Here is a 24,749-nt window from a genome sequence, read left to right as displayed (position 1 = left end):
GCAGAGGTTCTTTGCTTAATAGTACAGCTCAGTATTCATCCATTTGGCTGGCTTCCTTTGTAAATGCTTCCTTTACATAAAACTGACGTAAACACTTAAGGTGGATTTCCGGCCAGGTAAATGGTTTGTGTACACAGCCAAATAGCGAGAATAAAAAAGCAGCAGCGATTAGGGATTGTACATATGCCACATATGCAATGGTAATCCCCTGCTAATCCATCCAGTATCTTCACATGACAATGCAGCCTATCCAATCGCTAGACAGCAGTGACATCACTGAGTGCAGCCTATCCGTTCACTAGAGAGCAGTGACATCACTGAGAATGCAGCTTATCCATTCACTAGAGACCAGTGACATCACTGAGAATGCAGCCTATCCGTTCACTAGAGAGCAGTGACATCACTGAGAATGCAGCCTATCCAATCACTAGAGACCAGTGACATCCCTGAGAATGCAGCCTATCCATTCACTAGAGACCAGTGACATCACTGAGAATGCAGTCTGTCCATTCACTAGAGACCAGAGACATCACTGAGAATGCAGCCTATCCATTCACTAGAGACCAGTGACATCACTGAGAATGCAGCCTATCCATTCACTAGAAACCAGTGACATCACTGAGAATGCAGCCTATCCATTCACTAGAGACCAGTGACATCACTGAGAATGCTGCCTATCTGATCACTAGAGACCAGTGTCATCACTGAGAATGCAGCCTATCCATAGAATCCCTCATCCTGGGAGATGGGGGACATGGGCAGTTCACTCTCAGGTGCTCATTGTGTTAATCAATGTTTTGAGTTTCAAGCAGGCTGTAAAATCAGTACCAGTTGGTTTAACCACTTGAGGACCACAGTGGTAAACCCCCCTAAAGACCAGGCACATTTTTTACTGAAATGGCCACTGCAGCTTTAAGGCCAAGCTGCAGGGCCGCACAACACAGCACACAAGTGATTTCCCCCCCCCCCTCTGTTGGTGGGGTCTGATTGCCCCAAGTTGTTTTTTTTTTTTAAATAAATATTTATATCTTTATTTTGATAATATTTTTTAACATTTTTTATTTTTTTACAAATCCCTCTCTCCCCCCAGCCGGCCAACACGGCTGTCCCCAGTACAGAGCTGCTGCTGATCGCAGCGCTGTACTAACAGAAAAGACGGCGTTTCACCGTCTAACAGTCTCCAGGCAGGGCAGAGCTCCCCAGGCAGGAGATCTGCGCGCGTTCTCCTGCAAACTGGACTTGATGCCAATTGGCGTTAGGCGTTCCTGGGGCTGCCGTCGCGGCCACGCCCATTGGCAAGGGGGCAGTCGTATAGTAGTTAAAGCACACCTGAACTCAGAACTTCCTCTTTGCTCTAAAAGATAAGCAACAACATAATTACCTTTAAAGAAAAACTTTTTGTTACAGCTGATACAAATCCTGCAATAAATCTGTAGTGTCTACTTCCTGCTTTCATGGAAGCAGACCTATTATTAACATCCTGTGTTTGCAAATGAACTCTTTGCCATGGCAGTCAGCTGACACAGCCGAGGGATCAAATTACAACTTCCGATTAGTCACAGGTAAGGGGGTATTAACATGCTAAACTCTCTAAATACATACAGGGTGCATTTCTCTGTTTTCCTTTTATCTTGCGCAAGAGTTCAGGTCCACTTTAAACCTGCCCGTCCTCATTCCTGTGATGCAGTGTAACTTGTGTGTGATGTCATTAAATTGCTGGTGCTCATTTCTTTTCTCTGCGATCAAACAGTGTAAAAACAAACAAACAGGTTTTACAGTTCAGCTAGTTCTGCAGTCAGTAAAGTTATATTCTTTCATGGACACTGTCCAGATGTAAAGCACAGCAGACCCATAGAACAGATCACTGCTATCACATGTCACAACACATGTCGTCAAGATAGCCGCATTTCTTTATTCATGTTAAAGGACCCCTGTAGTGAGAGAGCTATGGAGGCTGCCATATTTATTTCCTGTTAAAGAGGATCTGTAATGAAAAAAAAACCCTCTGTGGGATACTTACCTTGGGAGGAGGAAGTCTCTGGATCCTAACAAGGCTTCCCCATCCTCCGGTAGCCCGACAACCCAGCGCTGTGTCCTCCTGAAGTGTGGCGAGGTAAATATTTACCTCTCCGGGATCCTGCGCAGGCGCACTACCGGCTCTTTGTTCGGGTAAGGCGGAAATAGCCAAACCCGATCTTATCCGCTGTACTTCGCAAGCGCGAGTCCATTTATACATTACCTGTTTTACGTCGCCCACCACAAGGTGCCCATACGTCTTTCCGCTTCTCTAGTCGTGCTATACATGCCGTCAGGCGTATAGCACGTGGCAAGTGTGTGATGTCACGCGCAACGTGCTATACGCCGGCGGTGTGTTTATTGCTAATGGTAGAGCGAGGGTTTCCTTAGATTGATGGGCACCACCCAGTGGGCGACACAGGGCAGGTAATGTATATGGTAGATAAGAATTCTGCTGCACCGATCTCAGGATAAAAGTCTAATTTTTTTTTTTTAGGCAATTGTGGACAAACAGCAATACAGCTCACGCGTATCGGAGAAAACGTATGGCTCCTTAGTCATAGTCAGCTATGACTAAGGAGCCATAATGCTCCGTTATGCGTGAAATGTATTGCTGTTTGTTCACAATTGCCTCAATAAAAATTGGACTTTTATCCTGAGATCGGTGCAGCGGAATTCTTATCTACTATATACATTGCCTGTCCTGTGTCATCTAATTCGATAATTATCAAATCGGATGGTCAATTGGCCACTAAGTCGAGAGATCTATGGCCACCTTAAGTGTATGACCACTTTGACGTTTTCTGGTGTATTTAGCTGAGATAGCCAGAGGCACCCAATAAGCTTTTATGGGCATTTCGAAAAGCGGCGGTGTGAACTTGGCTGAGCTAAACAAGGTGTTGTGGTACGACGAAGCCGTCAGACAGAGTCATAAAATCTGCCCCTGTGTTTTATTGATGCTGGATTCCTTTGCTGGCACTTCGTATTCTTCCCTCGTGTTGATCCAGCGCACGTTGCCCCTGCGATGAGCTCTGCGCCGCGGCCCGGACTTGTTTTGTGGTTGCGTCACAAGGAAAGACTTATCTGTCCTCTCCGAAGACCGAATTGAGCAAGCGGCATTTGTGTAATTAGTTTTCCTGTGTCTAAACACGATGCGGCTGTGTTCCTGTCACAGATCTGTCACCGTCTACGCAGGAAAGACCGCAATGAACCTCGTGCCCCCCCCCAAAATCTCGATAACAGATGGGTGAGCGGCCGCCCCATCTGATGAACTCTGGCTATGAAATACTTCACAGGTTCACTGCATTTCAGACTGAGGCCTTGTTTTGGTGGCCGTGGCAACCAGTCCACACCACAAGGCTGCCTGTATTACACCCCCCTCCCTCTGCCTGCTACCCTTGATGATTTTGCATTTGTGTAATATTTCCTGTTTAGCTATCTTTTTTTTTTTTTTTTCCCGCTGTCTAATCTGATTGTCGATGGTGCATAAAGTCTGACTCAGATTAAAAGTGTTTTACTTTAACACTTTTTAGAAACCAAAGTAAGAAAAACTTTATTTGTCTGCAGGGATACATTTTTCCTTAGGCCCGAATTTACCTTACCTGACCTATAGGCACAGATTATTATTATTATTATTATTATTATTTATTGTATTTATAAAGCGCCAACATATTACGCAGCGCTGGACATTAATTTAGGTTACAGACAATATTTAGGGGTGACATACAGCAATAAGACAATACAGAAATACAAGAAAACCAAATCACACAGCACAGTATGAGTACCAGGTAATGCTTAGTCAGTCACTGGATGGAGCATGGAGATTAGGAAAGTTAGGTTCACTCAAATGCATAGCATGGGTGCACAGTAATGGAGGTACATGATCAGGTAGGACACAAAAGGAGGAGGACCCTGCCCAAAGGCTTGCAATCTAGAGGGAGAGGTAAGGACACGAATGGTAGGGGACCAGAGTTCAGCTGTGGGTTTAGAGCACTTGTGAGGGGTGGTAGGCCAGAGTGAAAAGGTGAGTTTTAAGGGCCTTCTTGAAGATGTTGAAGGAGGGGGCTGCCCTAATGGGTGGAGGTAGGGAGTTCCATAGTGTTGGAGCGGCTCTTGAGAAGTCCTGGAGGCGTGCATGGGACTGGGTGATGCTGGGGGCGGTCAGGCGAAGTTCATTGGAGGAGTGGAGTGAGCGGCTTGGTGTGGTCCCCTGGGACCCGATCATGTCATATCATGTGAGATGTTCTGGCACTTTAGATGTTGCCCTCCATGAAGCCTACAAACACCCTCCAAACCGCACTGCAAGTGTGCTTGCTGTCTCTTATCCCTTACTTCCCTTGCCTGTCAGAGGTAGCTACGGGTGCCTCTTCATATTAGGTATCTGGAGGACCCTCAGTATTAAGTAGCTAGAGGTGCCTTTTACTGAAGGGAGATAACCTCTCATTTACACCCTCACCTGGACTCTGCATAAGGAAAGAGGCACTCGGGGAGGGGGAGTGAGCCGCCTTTTTATTATCAGGCGCCTGTAGGCACGTGCCTACGATGCCTTATGGTAAATCCGGCCCTGGGTGGCAGGGAGCTCTTATACGTACCTGTCCAGACGGCTGGATCGGCTGCTTCTTCTTCCCTCTCTGTGGCGGTGATGTAATCCTGACAGGTCTTCTTGGTTCCAATCACATGATATGACATCAAGATCCAGGGGACTGTTTCAACATTACAGCGCCACCCAGTGGTGGAATAGGGGTGATTGAAGAGTCTCATCCATCACCCCTCTTCCACCATTGGGTGGTGCTGCAACGCTGACACGGTCTCCTGGACCCCAATCATGTCACATCATGTGATCAGATGTAATCAGGACCCAGAAGACCTGCCGAAAGTTCAGAGCCGCCAGTAGAGGAAGAGAAGAAGGTAACTGTAACTGCTCCCTGCATTAGGCAGTCAAACGAGATATGCCGACAGAGGCTTGAAGTGCGCAGGCATCTTTCAAACAAAGCATTTCGTTTGAAGCTGCCATTAGCATAAAGGACCACCGTCGCAAAAAATTTTAAATACATGTAAACACATACAAATAAGAAGTATGTTTCTCCCAGAGTAAAATGAGCCATAAATTACTTTTCTCCTATGTTGCTGTCACTTACTGTAGTTAGTAGCAGGGCTGTGGAGTCGATACAAAAATACTCCGACTCCTCAGTTTAGGATTCCTCCGACTCCTCGACTCCAACGCCTCTAATTTGCATATTACAATCTTGTTGATTGAAAGTATGTAACATGAAATTTGTCTCTTAACTGCCAACGCTTAGGAATTTTACAAGACAACTGAAGTGAGAAGGATATGTAGACTACTATATTTATTCCCTTTAGACTAAAACTAGTCCTTGGTAAGAGTACTTGTAAAAGGTACAGGCCGGAACAAAGAACATCTATCAGGCCCTAGGCAATGTAACTGTGGGTACATGTAAGAGGAATGTGCAGGGGAATAAGGGGATTCTTCCTCTATTACACATTCTTCATGCACAATCTGAACCAGGCTTATGGTTGATAGACAACACCTCTGTGTTCAATGTGCACAGCATTCTCAGTGGATTCCCTGCAGCTCTGTGGAGAGTGCATATGTAGAGTATAGTACTACTGTGTAACAAAGTAAGCCTGAGACAGATGAAATTAAAGTTTTATACATACTTGGGGCTTCCTCTGGCCCCCTTCAGGCTAATCAGTCCCTCGCTGTCCTCCTCCACCACCTGGATCTTCTGCTATGAGTCCAGGTACTTGAGCCAGTCTGGCGTAGGGTGCATGCACACATTCCGCCGCCGGGAACATATTACACCTGCGCAGCACTATTGCGCAGGTGCAGAACGCTCCTGGCATGCGGCCGGACTGCGTTGACTGGCTGAATTACCAGGACTCATAGCAGAAGATCCAGGTGGTGGTGGAGGAGGACAGCGAGGGACCGAATGGCCTGAAGGGGGCTGGAGGAAGCCCCAGGTATGTATAAAACTTTTCTTTTCATCCTTCTCAGGTACCATTTAATTTGTAGTCACCAAACCAAATTTTAACAACATATCACATTATTTGATTTCATGAGCAAAGAGAGTGCATACATTTGCATAATTTAGCATCAATGCAGAATTATTTCCATCTCATTGACCATCTCTATTAGTGACACAGCTACACATCAGGCTTTATACTTACAGCATAGATGTTATTTAGTATATATAAGAGATTCCTGTGTACACATCATATATACTGTACAGTCACAATCAGATATGTATATCTGACTTTAAAAATCCAGTGACTGCTTTATTGAAGCAGCACAAGTAGCTCATTTTGATTGGTTTATTTTATTTTTGTGGACTAAGCACAGCTTTTACTGTATATATACACATTATTTTATTGTTGTGGACTAAGCACAGCTATTACTGTGTGTACAGTAGAAATTATTTATGGTGACTATTATCTGAGAAATAGAACATTTTATCATATTTTCTATTTTAATTACAGTTTAAATTCATGGGAAGGGTCTATACAAAGATGCCGGCCGCATCCCAGTCCTCTCTCTTACTTGTCTGCACACTGTTTTGGAAGTGCCATTTACTAAGGGCTCATTTCCACTATCGCGAATTCGCATGCGTTTTTCGCATACAAATTCGCATAGCAATACAAGTCAATGGGACTGTTTCCACTTCTCAGGATTCCTTTGCGTTTTTCTGTGCAGAAAAAATTCGCATGGCAGAGCCATCAGAATTCGCATACCGCATACCGCTATGCAAATCGCATACAATGTATTTAATAGGAAATTCGCATGAGGTTTGGGTATGCGAATTTTCATGCGAATTTTCATGCGAATTCGCATAGAAACAATGGAAAAGCACACCAGCACTGCCATGGTTAAATTCGCATACATCGTCATCCATGCGAATTCGCATTTAAATCGCCTTGTCCCGCATGCGAATTTCGCATTCGCATGCGAATTTTTACCGCGGCGATTCGCACCGCACAAGTGGAAATGCAGCCTAAGTGCTTTTGAAAATAAAGACAACCCTGAGAATACCTCATGAGGAGATGGACTATTCCAAAACTTAGTTCAGTCAGATTTCTTCTACCTACTATAAGTGACGGCAACATAGGAGAAAAGTCATGTATGGCTCATTTTACTCTGGGGAAAAAACGTACTTCTTATTTGTTTGTGATGATATGGATTTAAAATTTTACAATATTTGCTATAGTGGTCCTTAAAGTGAACGTGAAACAAAGCACCCTTATGTATTTTACCATATATATCTGTAGGAACATTAGAGAAAACACCTACCCTGCTCTCTGTTTCATCCTTCACTGCTCAGCTTGCTTGTTATCAACCCTGATAAAATTCAGTCTGGCTTTGCTCAGGAATCATTATAGCGGAGTCATTATAGCAGAGCCAGAAGGGGGCAGGCTTGGGCTTGAAAAGACATCAGAGAAGACAGATTCAGCTATAATGATTCCTGAGCAAAGCCAGACTGAATGCTTAATCGGGGATTTTATCAGGGCTGATTAGAAGCAGGCTGAGCAGTGAAGTATGAAACAGAGAGCAGGGTGGGCGTTTTCTCTAATGTTCCCACTGATATATATGGTAAAATACATGTGGGTGCTTCTTATCTAGTTCACTTTAAACATATCCTTACATCACTCAATGTAGGGCAGGTCGACCATGAGACTGATCCCTCTCTGATCTATTGCCTGCCCATACACTTCACTCCGATTTTCGATAGATTTCAGCATGACATCTATCAGAAATTGGCCTAGCTCTTCCGCCTGCCTGGCTGTTTCCCAAGTTTAAAAGTGTCCCCCCAGTGCACGCTCTTGGTGAAGTCTCACCTGTCCGCCGGCAGGACTCCTGGCCTCCTCTGATGGACGTCATCACCTCATGCACCTGTACTACGTAACTACATGCGCCAGTGTCAGGTGGTCCTGGATCTCACAGTGCTGCCAGACACAGGAGTCAAGCAGCTAGAGAGGTGAGACTGCACACGGAAACACTTTTATACTGTGGAACGAGGGGGGGGGGGGGGGGTGTGGCTATAGCTCCTATGCTATAGTTTGGCACCCAAATTACAGCTGCACGGTCTTCTCCTCGTTCCCCCTGATCCAAATAATCACATCTTGAAAAATTTGACTTTTTTCTTCCTGCCATGTTCCCTCCAAGTGCCCTCCCCTTCCATCCTCTCCCCCGATCCATTCACTCCCCTTCCCTCCTCCTGCCACTGCACTTGTGCAGCGATCGCGAGAGGCACACGAACGCTCCTGCACATGCGCAGAAGATGCTGACCTGACCAGGTCGCCCATAATTGGGAAGAGGACAGCTGGAGAGTAAAGTACATCCGAACTGTGGGGACACAGATACTTGTAGGGGCTGGAAGAAGCCTCATGTGAGTAAAGTTTTACATGCAGCTTGTCAACTCATGTATTCTTTAAGAGGAAATGGGAGGGAACATTGCAGCAAGCCTGCCTCTTCCTGTCTGACAATTTGACTGTAGCCAAAAGTTACATTTTTCAAGGCAGGATTGGGGGGGATGGGAAGGACAAGGATAGGAACGGACAATGCACAGTTGTATGTGGATCCAGCATGAATGCTCCTCTGCGCTTACCTTTCGTACCTTTGCCTCGGGTCAGATGTGCTTTAAGGCCAAACTAGCTCTAACTCTCCCCCAATCTATTCAAAATCGGACAATGTGGGCTGGGCTGTTGCTTTAGGGCCTTTTTCCACTAGCGCGATTGCGTTTGTTGAATCGCAAAAGCCCAAATCACTAGCGATTTTAAAATTGCTAGCGTTTGCTAAATAACATAGGTTATTTCCACTACCGTGATTCGATATTGACACAAACGCAATCGCGCGTCGGAGAGGTTATTGCCGTGATTTTGCTAAGCCCTGCAGTGCATAGCAAAGTCGCAAACGCTATCGCCGGGAAAAAAAAAAGGATTTTGCTAAAACGCGATCGCTAGTTTTTTTATTGCTAACGCTAGCGATTGCAAGTGGAAAAGGGCCCTTAGCCAAAGTTTTTTAAAAATACTGAAATGCTTTTGCATGTGTCCTATCAAAGCTAAATATTCCTAATGCACTAAGTCTTGCCTTTCCATGTCAAAAAGTCTTGTTGTTTTAGCTCGATAACTGCAAGTCAAAATATATCAAGTGTATGTGTATTTTTGTAACCCCATAAAAGTAAACTTTGATTCTGGGAATTCATTTTTGGAAGCTGTAATCATTTCTAAGGGCTCTTTTCCACTACGAAACGCTATCGCAATTGTGCTGCAATGCGATTGCTTTTCAAACTAATTTCCACTAATGCGATTGCAGTCCCGATTGAGCTATTATACTCAGTATAGGAGCTCAAATCGCATGCAAAACGCAAGAGGACGATGATGGCGTTTAGGACAAAATTGCAACGCAATCTGATTGCTCTAATGGAAATGGCCAAAGCCGTTTCCATTAGTTTTACTGTACCCTGCGTTTTGCGATCCGTTAGCGATAGGAATCAGATCGCAAAATGCGGGTTAGTGGAAAAGGGCCTTAAATCATCTTTGAGTCCTGTTTATATGTTCAGTTCTTCTTTGGTAGGGTCGGTTTACACTTGCAATAAAAACGTACCCGTTCCATACGCCTTTTTGGCGCTGACAAAAACTGAGGAATGGATTGTAATGTTAAAAATATTGGCCATTTAGACAAGTAAAAATGGATCCATTGGATATGTTTGTGGAAACTGGGCAGAGAGTCCGAACTTGGCACTTTTTTCCTTAGAGCTGATCCCCACTGAGACAATGTAAGCCGATGCAAAAACAGAACTTCCGTTCACTCACAGAGCTGCACACAACTCGTATGCCAAAGCGTATTGCCTAAACTTCCTGCTCCTCCCCTCAGCACCATCTTTGCGGACTTCCTGTTACAAACAGGGCTTCACACATGCTGACCAAGTGGTATTTTAGGGGGTACACTAACTAACCACTTGTGTACCAGCAGTCTCACATTAACATTCAGTATAGTAACATTAAACAGCGTATTAAACGGTACATTAAAGAGACTCTGTAACAAAATGTTCAGCCTTATTTCTTCTATCCTGTAAGTTCCTATACCTGTTCTAATGTGGTCTGGATTACTGCAGACTTTTCTAGTTGCACTGTCTCTGTAATATATCTAATCTTCTTTTATTTGTCAAGCTTTGTCGACCCATGGAGGAATGGGCTGCCTCTGTTGTAATGAATACAAGTTATGCACGCCCCCTGCAGGCTCTGTGTGCTTTTACTCCTGCTCTGTTTCAGGTTGTCTGCAGTTTGTGAGGCTGAGGGGGGAGGGAGCTGCCCGTTAAATGCTGAGAAACTGTGAGAATCCCAGACTGCAGTACATTCACTATGTAATAAAACACACACACACACACACACACACACACACACACACACACACACACTCACACACTCACACACACACACACACACACACACACACACACACACACACACACACACACACACACACACACACACACACACACACACACACACACACACACACACACACACACACACACACACACACACACACACACACACACACACACTCATACTCACACACACACACACACACACACACACACTCACACACACTCACACACACTCTCACACACTCTCACACACACACACACACACACACACACACACACACACACACACACACTCACTCACTCACTCTGTGTACACACACACACACACACACACACACACACACACACACACACTGTATACACACGCACACACACACACACACACTATTTGTAAACGACTGCTTAAAAGGGCCTCTGACGTAGGAGGCCTGGGTTTGGATCTCAGCTCTGCCTGTTCAGTAAGCCAGCACCTATTCAGTAGGAGACCTTGGGCAAGACTCCCTAACACTGCTACTGCCTATAGAGCGCGTCCCAGTGGCTGCAGCTCTGGCGCTTTGAGTCCGCCAGGAGAAAAGCGCGATATAAATGTTCTGTGTTTGTTTAAAACTGGCGATTAAAAGCCAGGATCGCGGCGGAAACAGCAAAGCGGGATCCAGGAGATCACAGTGACTCGATTGGTATGTTTATTATTGTAGAAATCGGACAGTACAGATTCTCGTTAAAAATAAAGTGGTACAATAAACAAGGACATATTGGTAATAATTTGGTACAGCACAGCCACCGCCAATTCCTTCCTATTGGTCAAAAAAATGTACACTGCCATAAAAACACCCATCACGTTTTTACCATATGTTAAAATGTACTGGAAATGTGTGCTACAAAAATACAAGATTGTAGAAAACTGATCAGTTTTCAGAAAAACTGATCCGTTTTAAATTAATCTTTTTTGATCCGCTGCAAGTGTAAACTAGCCCGGCTATAAGACTGAGTGTGTATGCTTTAAAGGGTACAGGTAGTGGATCCGTAGAAAGGTAACACATGTTGGTAGTAAAAGCTTAGTTGCTGTGTTACCGCTATAAACCTTTCCTTGCTCTGATATCGCCACAAGAAAGCTGCAGTGACCTCAGTGTACTCAGTCATACTGCTGACTCCTGGCATCCTATGTGGAAAAATAAAAGGGAGACACCGAGAGCCCAATATAGTGTAGTATGTACAGGATAACGTGTAAATGATAAACAGTGAGATATATATACTCACAAACAAGGGCTACCACTCAGGCAACCACTGTAAATGCAGGTGAGGAGATTAGATCTGTCCTCACTCAGGATTAAGATGTCGCTCTCTGTAGATCGGAAAGGTAGGGGTAGGTCACCCCTCCACCAGGGGTATTTGCTAGAGAACAGAGGTGCCAACAGGATAAAAAGTGATAAAAACTTTAACATTGCTAGGGACGCAGTGGTGGACTTGCCTCCGGAAAGCAGACCCGAACAACTGTCCGAATCAAACAATTGAATTTATTAAGAGTACCCCAAGAAATGCAACGCGTTTCGCAGACACAGCCCACTTCATCAGGCAATAGAATAGGGGATGAAAAACAGTAGCTCGGTAGAAACACTAATAGCGCCTCTGTGGCATCCTATGTGATCAGTTGTGACCCCATTCCTCCTGATCGGTCATGCTGTCAGTGCTTAGTGACTTTAGACATGACTTGCGCTCTGAATGTTTCTAGGAATCCCATTAGAAAAGACAATGACAACATCATAAGGAGAGAGCTAGTCAGGGATGATCACATGGACAGCCAGGAGGCGTGGCTGACCTGCATACGTCACTATTTCACTAGTTGGTTTTCACTGTAGCTTTCCTGTCGCTGAAGGCGAAGGGGTAAAGGTGCATCATGTTTTATTGTTATTTCGGAACCTCCCTTTAAGCTGAAAACTCACCTAACAATGGATCGGGAAACCTCACAGTGACGCCTACCAACGAACGAGGTTCCCTGATCCATCCTAGTAACCGCGGGAACACGCGACGGGCACGAACAAGAGATCAAACTACAGTGGTGCTTAGCGTGGGAGTTGTCGGAAATCTTAAAGATCTGATCCGTCGTGACTGTCGCTACCTCCGCGCGTCACCAAACGTCATTCATGTGATCGGACACATGTACCTACGTCGCAAGATTGCAGAAGCGATTGCTCGTCGCTCAAAAAAATTGCCGTTTGTTGAAAACATCGAGTGGTGGGTACAGGCCTTTACAAGTGACATCACACTACACCACAGCCACAATCAGATCAGCGGATCGGAATTACAATCTGCTGTGTCAATCCACCTGCGTTCTGGTCTGCACTGGTGTAGCGTAGTCCTCCTCTGCTTGGGGCGAGGGTTAAGTATTTTGGAAAGAATGTCTGATAATTTCCTTCCAAACCACAATAATGTGCAAATAAAGTGAGAAAAAGGCAGTAACTTCCTCTCACACCTCTGATTTTTTGGCACTCCTGCCTGTTCATTTTTTTTTTTAGATAAAAGGCGTAGTGAGAACGACTGTTGTCAGTCTCAGTAGACTTTCATGGTTTCCATCCGCATAAAGGCTGTTTACATCTAAAATCGAAATTGCTGATGCCATCGATTTCCTATTTTTTGCACTTCTACACCCCCCCCCCCCCCCCTCCAGGCACTCCACTGCGCGCTACGCTTTTGTACAAAGCGCTTTTGCAGAGCGATTCCGTTTTCTCCTTTCCTGAAGTTAGTCAGAAAGTGAACTCTTTCACCTGGAAATGAATAAATGCAATGTATTTATTTGCGCTTTTCCTATTCCTCCCATTGCAACAAAATTGCCCCAAAAATGGTACATGCAGCGCTTTGCTGAGCGGAAAGTGGACAAAACGCCCTGATATGAACTGTCCCATAAGGAATCGTTGCACAAGTGCTTTTAAGGCATTTTTAAAAATCGCTGGCACTCAAAAGAAAAACACAAAATGCCCTGGGTGTGAATAAGCCCAAAAAGTTTTATGAGGCATTCGGAAAAGTTGTGCATGACTTGAATTTTTACGTTTTGCAGCGGAGACAACCAGTCCCTTTTTAAAATTGACATGTCTGAAGTGGTCCTATAAGATAACATTGGCTCCATCGACCTCTTCATTTAAGCCTAGTCCACACAACTGATTTTGGATGTTAGCCTATGATTGGCTAAAGGTGTCCATTAACGATACAAACCTATGGGTGATCGATCTTCCGATTTGATTTTAACGCTCAATTGGAAATGATTGGTCGTGGCCAGTGGTGGGCCGAAATTTAGCATTGAAATTCGCAATTATGCATCGTAATACGAAATTTCAGAGAAAATTGTAATGAATTTCGTATGTAAGAGTAGTATTTCATAATTTCGCGTAATTTTGTGCCGACTTTAACAGTTAATAGCACAGCCCCCATACAAGCTATAGCTACCAAAATTGCTACATATGTGAAAGAGAACAGTGGGTGGTACAAGTCAAACAAACAAACAAATATTTCAAAAATAACTTGTAGTTTTCAAAAATGCAAAGAAAAATGTTTTCTTAAACTGTAATTTTTCAGTTTAAAAATTAATTTTCTTTGCATTTTTAACCACTTGACCACTGAGGGGTTTTACCCCTTGAACACCAGTGCAATTTTCACCTTTCAGCGCTCCTTCCAATCATTCCTCTATAACTTTATCATTACTTATCGCAATTAAATGAACTATATCTTGTTTTTTTCGCCACCAATTAGGCTTTCTTTAGGTGGGACATTATGCCAAGAATTATTTTATTCTAAATGTGTTTTAATGGGAAAATAGGAAAAAATGTAGAAAAATATTATTTTTGAGTTTTCGGCCATTATAGTTTTTAAATAATGCATACTACTGTGATTAAAACCCATGAAATGTATTTGCCCATTTGTCCCGGTTATAAAACCGTTTAAATTATGTCCCTATCACAATGTTTGGCGCCAATATTTTATTTGGAAATAAAGGTGCATTTTTTTTCAGTTTTGCGTCCATCCCTAATTACAAGCCCGTAGTTTATACAGTAACAGTGTTATACCCTCTTGACATTAATATTTAAAAAGTTCAGTCCCTAAGGTAACTATTTTTTTTTTATTGTATTTTTTTTTTTTTTTTTTTTATTACAAAAAAAATAAATTGGGGAGTGAGGGAGGTAATTAGTTAATTTATTGTGTAAAACTAATGTATTTGTATATGTAAAATGCTTTAGGGTGTAGTTTTACTATTTGGCCACAAGATGGCCACAGTGAGTTCGTGTTCATGCGACCTGTAAGCGTCCAGAAGGACGCTTACAGGAAGCAGTATGAGGCTGGGAGAATCGCAATGATCGCGCTGTTTCTCATAGAAGCAGCAGATGATTGCGGGGGCTTAGATCAAGGAACGGGAATGGATTTTCCTGTTCATTGATATCCAGGCGAGCGGGCGGCGGCGCGCACCAGCGGCAGGAGCGCGGACAGCGGCGAGAGCATGGGAGGTACAGATTTCTCCGTCCCTTGGTTTTTTAAGGGGGGGGAAAGGGACGGAGAAATCCGTACCGCGGGGGATAAAGTGGTTAAAATCTATTTTCTTAACTACAAGGTCTATTATTATTGTTATTATTATTCATTTATATTCTCAATATATGTGGCAATTTTGGTAGCAATAGCATGTATTGGGGCTGTGCTATTAATTGTTAAAGTCGGCACAAAATTACGCAAAATTTTGAAATAGTACTCTTACATACGAAATTCATTACGATTATCTCAGAAATTTTGCATTACGATTACGATGCATAATTGCGAATTTCGATGCAAAATTTCGGCCCACCACTGGGCACGACCAAGTCGGCATGAAATTACGCAAACATTACATGAAAATAGGAATGACAATGCGAAATCAATTGAATTTAGAAAACGTTATTACGTGTGGGCATAGTTGCGAAAATGTACGCAAAATTTTACGTAATCGTAATTAGCTCATTACGATTATCACTAGTCGTGCCCACTAACGGAAGGAGCTCTGCCACCCAATTTGATCAGATGAATGGAATCTACATCATATACTGGTGCTGTGTATGAACAGATACTGGTGCTGTACTGTATGTGGTACCCAGGCCAGTATATAGTCAATTGACTGGTTGGATTGGTCAGCTCTCCTTGTCTCCCTGTTTATCAGAGCGGTATGGAAGAATAGATGCGCTGTGCCCATAAAACACGCCTCTTTCCCCTGTCTGGCCCCGCCCTTGTATCCTAGTTACCTCCTTTTCTGCCTCTCCGATCTCACACATGTGCGCCTGGGCCGCTTCACTACAGTCCTCAGCAGCAAGATCTGAGAGGCGGTAACAGGACAGGGCAGCCAGATGGGTGGAAGAGGCGTGTATTATGGGCACAGCGCGATCTTTCTTCCATACCCTGGGCTTCCCAAAACTTGCAGCCTGAGCAATAAGCTCCCCCCAGCCTATGCGGCGACCGCTGAATCTCCAGCACCCGGTAATGAATCATCATCAGCATGTCGCTATTGCGCATTGCATAAACACCAGCATGTCCCATATGCGCATTGCATATCAGCATCGTGTATCACCCAGCATCGAAGACATCAGCGTATAAGACGACCCCCAACTTTTCAGAAGATTTTCAAGGGTTAAAAAGTAGTCTGATACGCCAGAATATACAGTACATGTTTTTTCTGTCCTATGCCTTGACAAAGGGGACTCCAGGGGCTCGAAACGATCGTCGGTCATTTGGTCAGATCTTTATAGCATGTGTGTGTAATGGGACAATACACTTGCTGCTTTGTTCCTGAAGACTGTTGTGCTGAGCCCTCATTTCTGATACAAGATAGTGACACCACACTAGGCACATAGTGAAATGGCAGGATAGCCATTTTGCACATTGGCCGGCCAACGTTGGACTTTGCCCAGAGATGTTACAACTAAATTGCCCATTTTTAAAAAAATGACTGGCCAGTTCCCACTTTAGCCGACTTCTGGCTTTGGCCGTTACAAATACATTGAACATAATGGGAAAGAAGACACCCCCATTCATTTTAATGCCTTTGCAAAAAGTAGCAAATATAGGTTTGTTTGTTTTTTTTTGACAAAGCAGAACTGGTCATTTGGTGATGCGGAGGACAAAGTCTCTGGTCTTGGCAGTGCGCTAGTCACACGGGGTGACACAGGACTGTCAGATGACTCAGCTGGCATGTCTCTTAGTAGTGTGGTGTCATCTAATCTCATCACAGGCTGCAAATAAGAGATGATTTACAACAAACAATATTTGTAAAGCGCTTTCTCTCATAGGACTCAAAGTGCATAAACATGGCTCAGACCAGTAAGGGCCCGTCCAGACTGCACGTGTTTTGGAAACGCATGCAGGAGCCCGACACGCACGATGTCAGACAGTGCATAGAGTGCATTGTCTGATGTTCACACTGCATGCGTTCCGGACCTGTGCGGTCCAGGAACGCATGCTGCACGCAGGTTTTGCTAAAACGCGCTGCTGTCCCATTCACTTTTCAGTGATGGGATCAGCCACGCAACGCACACAAACGCAGAAGGCGTGCGTTGCGTTCCGCATGCGTGGCCGTCCGCGTTTGTGATGTGAACGGCCCCTAAGGCTTGGTGTACAGAGGCGCCAGAGTAGAATAAAAATGTTTAAAAATCGTCTAAAAGAGGGGGATGTTCAGGTGGACTTACCTCCCTCGAAAATATAAAACTCAATTGAGTCACAATATATCAATACAAATATTTTATTCAACTCCACGTAGTGCAACGCGTTTCGCCGGTGTGGTCCCGCTTCATCAGGCAAACAGGAGTATAACTATAAAACAAACAAATATATACAAACATAATGACCCATAGAAATAGCTTAAAATAAAGGCGCAGTTTAAAAACATGAGAAGACATGATAAAATTGTAACATTTTTGGTCGCAGTGTAGTAAAACTCGCTCTATGTCTAAAAATTGCATCTAATTGATCATAAAATATCTCTAAAAAAATCCAAAGGATAGTCAGTTTAGTGAGTATAACATATAGTACTATTTTATGTTATACTTGCTAAACTGACTACCCTTTAAGCTTCTTGCACACAGGGACGTTACAGGCGCACGTTAGTGCAGCCTGTAACGCTCCCCCAACGCACAGCAATGTAACACAAGTGGGCTGTTCACACTGCCCACGTTGCGTTACATTGTAACGCAGCAAAGTGCTGCATGCTGTGCATTCTTGGCGGCTAAGCAGCGTTAGACTGCTTGCACATGCTCAGTCATGTTGGGAGGAGGGGAGAGCGGCCGGGCACATGGCTAATTAATATTCACTGCACGATGTGACGTGCAGTGTTTACTTCCTGGAGCGGCCGCTCTGTGCGGCGATTGGCCAGGCGGGACCACGTGATGCCGCATGCGTCCAAGAGTACGCATCACAGCATCACGGACGCCAGAGTGAGCTGCACAACGCGGCTCACTCCGACGTTCACACCAGAGAGCACCAGGCGTTGCGTTAGAGGCACGTTATATGCCCTATAACGTCCCCTAAACGCAACGTCCGGGTGTGTTACTAGCCTTAATCTAGAAGCTGATGAACTTTAGCATATCAATCATGGATATTTATTAACTTTTGTGTACACTTTGGATTTTTTTAGATATTTTATGATCAATTAGATGCAATTTTTAGACATAGAGCGAGTTTTACTAAGCTATTTCTATGAGTCATTATGTTTGTATATATTTGTTTGTTTTATAGTTATACTCCTGTTTGCCTGATGAAGCGGGACCACACCTGCGAAACGCGTTGCACTAAGTGGAGTTGAATAAAATATTTGTATTGATATATTGTGACTCAATTGAGTTTTATATTTTCGAGGGAGGTAAGTCCACCTGAACATCCCCCTCTTTTAGACGGTTTTTATTCTACTCTGGCGCCTCTGTACACCAAGCCTTGCTGAAATCTTGAGTCCACCCTCGGTGGAGGGGTGCAACCCCGTTTCCTGTCTACAGAGAGCGACATCTTAAAGACCTGAGTGGGGTCAGGTTCTAATACTCCCCACCTGCACTTGAAGTGGTTGCCTATGGGTAACCAGGGGAGGACTGGGGCTTTTTGGCCTGGAGGGAAAACACAAACTAGAGGCCCGTTTTCACGGCAGCCCCAGCCCAAATTATATCACACATGCGCCCCACGTGCTATATGCCGACGGTCACGTGGGGCGCCAATGCAGAAATACAACAAGGACACTTGAAGGACAGAGTGACAGGTAAAGTATAATGCACAGGCATCGGGGGGCACATAATATATTTTGAGGGACAATGGCCCGGGTTTCCATCACATTCATCGTTCGTGATTGCTGCACTTGATCGACCACATGGACCTGAGATTTCCCAGCATCTCAGATCAATACATTCAACTAATTTCCACCCGAAATCAGTCAAATCGTTGATTGGGCATGCTTGTGGCAGCACAGGTTTTGATCTGATTCAATAATAATTATCGAAAAGATTGGTGGATCGGCCAGCCCTAAATCAATAAATCAGAGGCAGCCTGGGGGGAAATCTCCCCCCTCCCCCCCTGGCCAGTCCTCCCCTGTGGGTAACCCATGTTTGTGAGTATATCTAAATATTTTGCTTTAAACCACAACCAACTTAACAATACTACACCATATTGGGCTCTCGATTTCTCTTTGTTCTTTCAAGCTTGACTCAGACCAGTGTTTGGTTGACTGGTAAATTGTGGTACAGAGGAAGGATTCTATAAGTCTGCAAATGCCAGGCTAAAGAAATGGCTTTTCAGGCTGGATTTGAACAACTCCAGGGAGGGGGCTGTCTTTACTGGGTGTGGTAGGGAATTCCAAAGGGTAGGGAGAGCATGACCGAAAGCTCTGGCTCTAAAGGTTTTTGAGGTGCACTCTGGGAGTGACAAAGTTTATGGATCCTGCAGATCTGAAGTTGTGAGAGGTGTGGTGCAGTTTCAGCAAGTCCTTTAATCATTTATCCAGGGACAAGAGCTCCACCTTTTGGCAATTTATGGTACATGTGTAATATTTAGAGCAAACCTGTAATTCCCCGGGGGGAAAAAGTGAAATGTTTATGGAAGTAGAGGGAATGCTCTGGTTGCTACATGTCCACCTCGACCCCACCGCTGCTGGCAGGGACCCTACTGTACTCCACGCTTCCTTTCATGTACCAGCGAGGCTGCACTGCGGATGTGCAAGCATGGCAGAGTCTGCGCAGTAGCACAAAACCACTCATACATGTAGTGGAGCGCGGCCACGAGAACATATCCAGCAAGCTTTTGTCAGATCTGTTCGGAGGGACCATTGCCGGAATGCTCAAACGTTTTATTTTATGGGTTCACGCTCATATATCATGTTTGCTCTATTACAAAACAATGGTGCACATATTTGCACTATTAAAAAAATTTTCCGGGCACTAAATTAAAATAATAGCAATGACTGCATTCTATTTTATTTTTCACTACAGATGGACAATGGGGTGCAAATAATTCTGCCTTGCATGCAAATTGAATTCAAATTGTATGCACGCAATAAGAGAATGGGTTTAAAGTGTTTTGCTGCTGATAACTTAGAAGATAAAACTTTTAAAAGACAAATGTTATCGCTGTTTAACTTCCCGGTGTGCAATGTCTGCTGGATTCCTGTGCAAAAGGTGGTTCAATTATTTTTCATGAAATTTTTGCGTGTAACTAACCAAGCAAGGGTCTAGTATACATTTTAAGTATAATAAAAGATAAATAAAAAATACATTGAATTAAATTCTTCTTTTCGGTCTGGCCACAAGTTCCCCACTCTTCAGCTTTTTGGCAAAAAATGTGCAGTTTTTTGCAGGCCGTTTTGTGCATTAAAATTCGCTTTTGCAAGCAATTTTTCACATGCAGGTTTCCAGAGCATGCGAAAATTTCCATACAAATTCAACATTTTTATGCAAAAAAGAGACACGTCTCTCTCTCTGATCGGATCTGATCAAATAATTTTTTGGCCGTCCATACACTGCAGGTCGTTTCCCGATCTGTTTCAGCAGGAAAACCTTCAGAAATCGGCCACATGATGCGGTCTGACCGCCCCAGAAATGTTAATGTCCTCCACTCCACCCCCCTCCCCCGGTGCCCATGCATTGTAATCTTAGTTGCTCCAGCTGCACCGACTCCCAGGGGAAGACAGCGGAGGAGACCGGGAGTCGGTACAGATGGAGTAGGTGGAATTTACAATCCACGGATACCGTGGATGCACAACGTTATTGCTGCGCACCCAATCCATACATTCGACTGCTTTCAGCCTGAAATCTGACATATCAGCAATTGGGCATGCTTGTTATGGCACCAATGGATAAATTGGTATTGCCAGCTTAAAACACAACTGAAGTGAGAGGAATAGGGAGGCTGCCATGTCCATTTGCAATACCAGTTGTCTGGCAGCCCTGCTGATCTACTTGGTCTATTTGGCTGCAGTAGTGTCTGAATAAAACCAGAAACAAGCATGCAGCTAATCTTGTCAGATCTGACAATAATGTCAGAAACACCTGATCTGCTGCATGCTTGTTTAGGGTCTATGACTAAAAGTATTAGAGGCAGAGGATCAGCAGGATAGCCAGGCAACTGGTATTGCTTAACCAGCCTGGCGGTATGGACGAGCTCAGCTCGTCCATAACCGCCGGAGGCTGCCGCTCACCTGCTGGGCCGATTTTAATGAAATAAAAAGGTGCACACGCAGCTGGTACTTTGCCAGCCGCGTGTGCTACCTGATCGCTGCCGCAGCGCGGCCATGAATGGGGTCCATGATGTCACTCCGCTCGTCACCATGGCGACGAGGAAAGCAAAACAAGAAAGGCTGCTCATCGCGTCCTTCCTTGTTACTTCTGATCGCCGGAGGCATCAGGAGCACCCTCTAGTGAGCTTTCATGCAGCCAACTTTCAGTTGGCTGCATGCAATCGTTTTTTTTTTTAATTAAAAAAAAAAAACGTCCGGTCGCCAGCCTGGCGATCTTAATAGAACGCCAGGCTGGTTAAAAGGGAATAAATATGACGTTTTTGTGAAATGTTGTCAATGCATTACCTGCTATTGCAATTTTGTTGTAAGTTCCTTATATCCTCTTCTTTCTATTGTATAAAATCTGCAATAAAAATGATTGAAACAAAAACAAAAAAAAACAAAAAAAAAAAAAGGGAATAAATATGGCAGCCTCCATATCCCTCTCGCTTCAGTTGTCCTTTAAGGTAATTGTACAAGTTGAGCCAGTGTTGTGTAATAAGCAGTGTTCTCTTTCCTCCATGCTTGGTGATCAGTAAGTAACTTGCTGTTCTCTTTCTCTTCCAGGAAACGAGGGATTGAAGTCGTTCTTGTGAGTCATTTTTCTTCTCATTTCTTCTCTTTGTAATGAACGTTGTTATAGAATGCTTTTGAATAATGTCTCGTCCAGCAAGCTGCCGATCGTTGCCGCACATGTGACCTGCGATTTCAGGATAACCGCTGCTTTATCTGCACACGCCAGATATTACTCAGGATTTTTATACATTTTATTTCTTTAATAACATAGCACAGGAACGCATGAAGGTATTAAAAAATGGTTATGTATATGTGGGCATAAATATCCGCTCTTAAAGGAGAACTGTAGAGAGAGGTGTATGGAGGCTGCCATATTTATTTCCATTTAAGCAATACTAGTTACCTGGCTGTCCTGCTGATCCTCTGCCTCTAAAACTTTCAGCCATAGACCCTGAACAAGCATGCGGCAGATCAGGTTTTTCTGACAATTTTGACAGATATGACAAGATTAGCTGCATGCTTGTTTCTGGCGTGATTCAGCCACTACTTCAGCCAAATAGATCAGCAAGACAGCCAGGCAACTGGTATTGCTTAAAAGGAAATAAATATGACAGCCTCCATATACCTCTCACTACAGTTCTCCTTTAAAGAGGCAGCACATTGACCTATAATAGAATGTAATTAAAGGGGCGCTATAGCAAAAAATTGTATAATTTTAAATCTGTGCAAACATATACAAATAAGTATGTTTTTCCCAGAGTAAAATGAGCCGTAAATGACTTTTCTCCTATGTTGCTGTCACTTACAGTAGGTGGTATAAATATGACAGAGGCAACAGGTTTTGGACTAGTCCATATCGTCATGGGGGGATTCTCAGGAATTTATTTTCAAAAGCACTTAGTGAATGGCAGTGGCTGTGTCCAACTGCCAGAAAAAACTGTGTAACGAGCAGGGAAGCTGGCCAGCATCATTGTTGAAATCCTTTTTAGGGAATATCTTTATAAAGATAAAAGCCTTGCTGAGAATCCCCTGTGAAGAGATGGACTAGTCCAAAACCTGTCGCTTCTGTCAGATTTCTACTCCCTACTGTAAGTGACAGCAACATAGGAGAAAAGTAATTTATGGCTCATTTTACTCGCCATAGTGCCCCTTTAACGATTCAGGATATCCAATTTAGCCGTTAATTCGGTTCTTCCTGCCCCAAAGTGACCGGGCAGCAAAGTGCCATGTTCACATATTCCCCAAGCAAGGGTCTTGTATACATTTTGAGTATAATAAAAGTTTTTAACACAAAATCCTAATCAAAAATAAACCTTAAATAAACATAAAATCAAACATAAAATCTGTCAATCTGCGCTACAGAACTCCTGCTCGTCCCAGCTCTACTCGTTGGCCATTTTACACCTGATTCATTTGGTTTCAGCTCTTTTGGGGGGTTTCCTGCGGATAAGAACAAGCTAAGCTGGTGAGTATGTGTGCTTGGAGGCGGGAGTTAGAGATGTATAGATCACAATGGCCTCAGTAGTAGCTGTGAGATAAATATTTTTTTGTAGGTACCTCATGAGGTATTTTTTTCTTTTTAGCAATTATGAAAGATTTTTCTCCATTTCAGAACATGAGGTAAAACATGAGGTATTTCAGCGGTAAGCATGCAGTAAATAAATAATAGTACTATATCAATTTGTCTTCCATAAGTTAGGATAATCTTTGGAAGATGTTTTTTTTATTTTTATTTTTTTGAGGTGGGAAGGTGTATTTGATTATGTAACAATCTATGAAAAGTATATTTATAGGCATCCCTTATATAAAAAAAACAAAAGACAAAATCCAGTAAATATTTGGAGTTTTATTTCTACTACTCTTTTCTAGTACACATCCTAAATAGAAACAAAACTAAAACAGCAATAGGAACTCCACTAAAAACTTCAAAATGCATACAAGTTGACTTTAGCTTTAGGTACAGGCAGGTCTTGAACGGATTGGTAAATTATGTGCTAACATGCCCCCCAATTTCCATGGGAATAGCTATTTTCGGTAAATTACCTCATAATTTACCTCATGAGGTAAAACATGACTAAAATCTACCAGAATTGCTAAATGTCACTACCTCATGAGGTAAATTACCCCACATGAGGTCATTTGTTTGATAACCCAACCAGAATTGAGGCCAGTATAGCAGAGAAGTAAGATCACAGCGGCAGAGTTCAGCAGGAGTGGCCGCGTGTTTAGTCTCGGAATAGTACATGATACGGGTGTGTGTTGCTGCGTCCTCAGCATTCGCGCTCACATCGAGGTCAGTCCCATTATCCGGTATTGATTGGCTGCAGCTTAGCAGAGGCGGGTAGGGCCCTGTGCTGAGAGCTGCGCACACATTAGTGATCTATTATCTCGGGTTACATGCTGTTGTCTCTGGAGGTGTGTGTGTCTGCCATACAGTCATCACCAGACGTGGCTACATCCAGCGCTGTATGTTGTGTGTCTGCGCACGTCCACACGCTGCTGCCTTCTCCTCTGTCTCATCAGAGGTGATCAGTCTGTTGGCATGCTGTGACGTAGTGTGCAGCGATTGTCACTGGATTCCTCCTCTAAGTCTGTGGCATGCTGTGATGTAGTGTGTAGCAATTGTCACTGAGGGTCTCTCCTCTGTCTGTGACATAGTGTGCAGCGATTGTCACTGTGGATTCCTGCTCTCAGTCTGTGGCATGCTGTGATGTAGTGTGCAGCGATTGTCACTGAGGGTCCCTCCTCTCAGTCTGTGGCATGCTGTGATGTGGGGGGGGGGGGGGGGGGGCACCGTCCGCGAGTCTGACGTTTTATTCCAAATGCTGTTACTGCTGTGCACCCAATTGAGCTCTTGTGACCCAGATTTTCTGCCATGGCATTTCCTCCGATTCGATACAATTATTAGATTGGAAGGTGGATTGGCCCATAAAATCAAGTAATGTATTGGCACCCTAAAGCTGGCCATACACTGGCCCGATTTGCCGCCGTTTCGACAGCAGATTCGATCACTGGAATCGAATCTGCTGCCAATCGTTCGCGCTGCACGCCGAATTTCTATCCAT

At 43.9% G+C, this 24,749-nt stretch overlaps 1 protein-coding gene across 1 annotated transcript in view; it reads left to right on the top strand.

Moving 5' to 3' along the window:
* The window catches only part of ITPK1 (inositol-tetrakisphosphate 1-kinase), a 208,147-nt gene that overhangs the window by 56,519 nt on the left and 126,879 nt on the right, over window positions 1-24,749 (top strand). The window contains exon 3 of the mRNA XM_068254616.1: window positions 21,736-21,760. Within this exon, the coding sequence (XP_068110717.1) occupies window positions 21,736-21,760 (25 nt within the window). The remainder of the gene's footprint in view (window positions 1-21,735; window positions 21,761-24,749) is intronic.

Source organism: Hyperolius riggenbachi, chromosome 9, assembly GCF_040937935.1.
Source record: "Hyperolius riggenbachi isolate aHypRig1 chromosome 9, aHypRig1.pri, whole genome shotgun sequence".
NCBI classification, from domain to species: domain Eukaryota; kingdom Metazoa; phylum Chordata; class Amphibia; order Anura; family Hyperoliidae; genus Hyperolius; species Hyperolius riggenbachi.
Note: the sequence above shows the minus strand (reverse complement) of the source record. Positions and strands in the feature narration are given on the sequence as shown.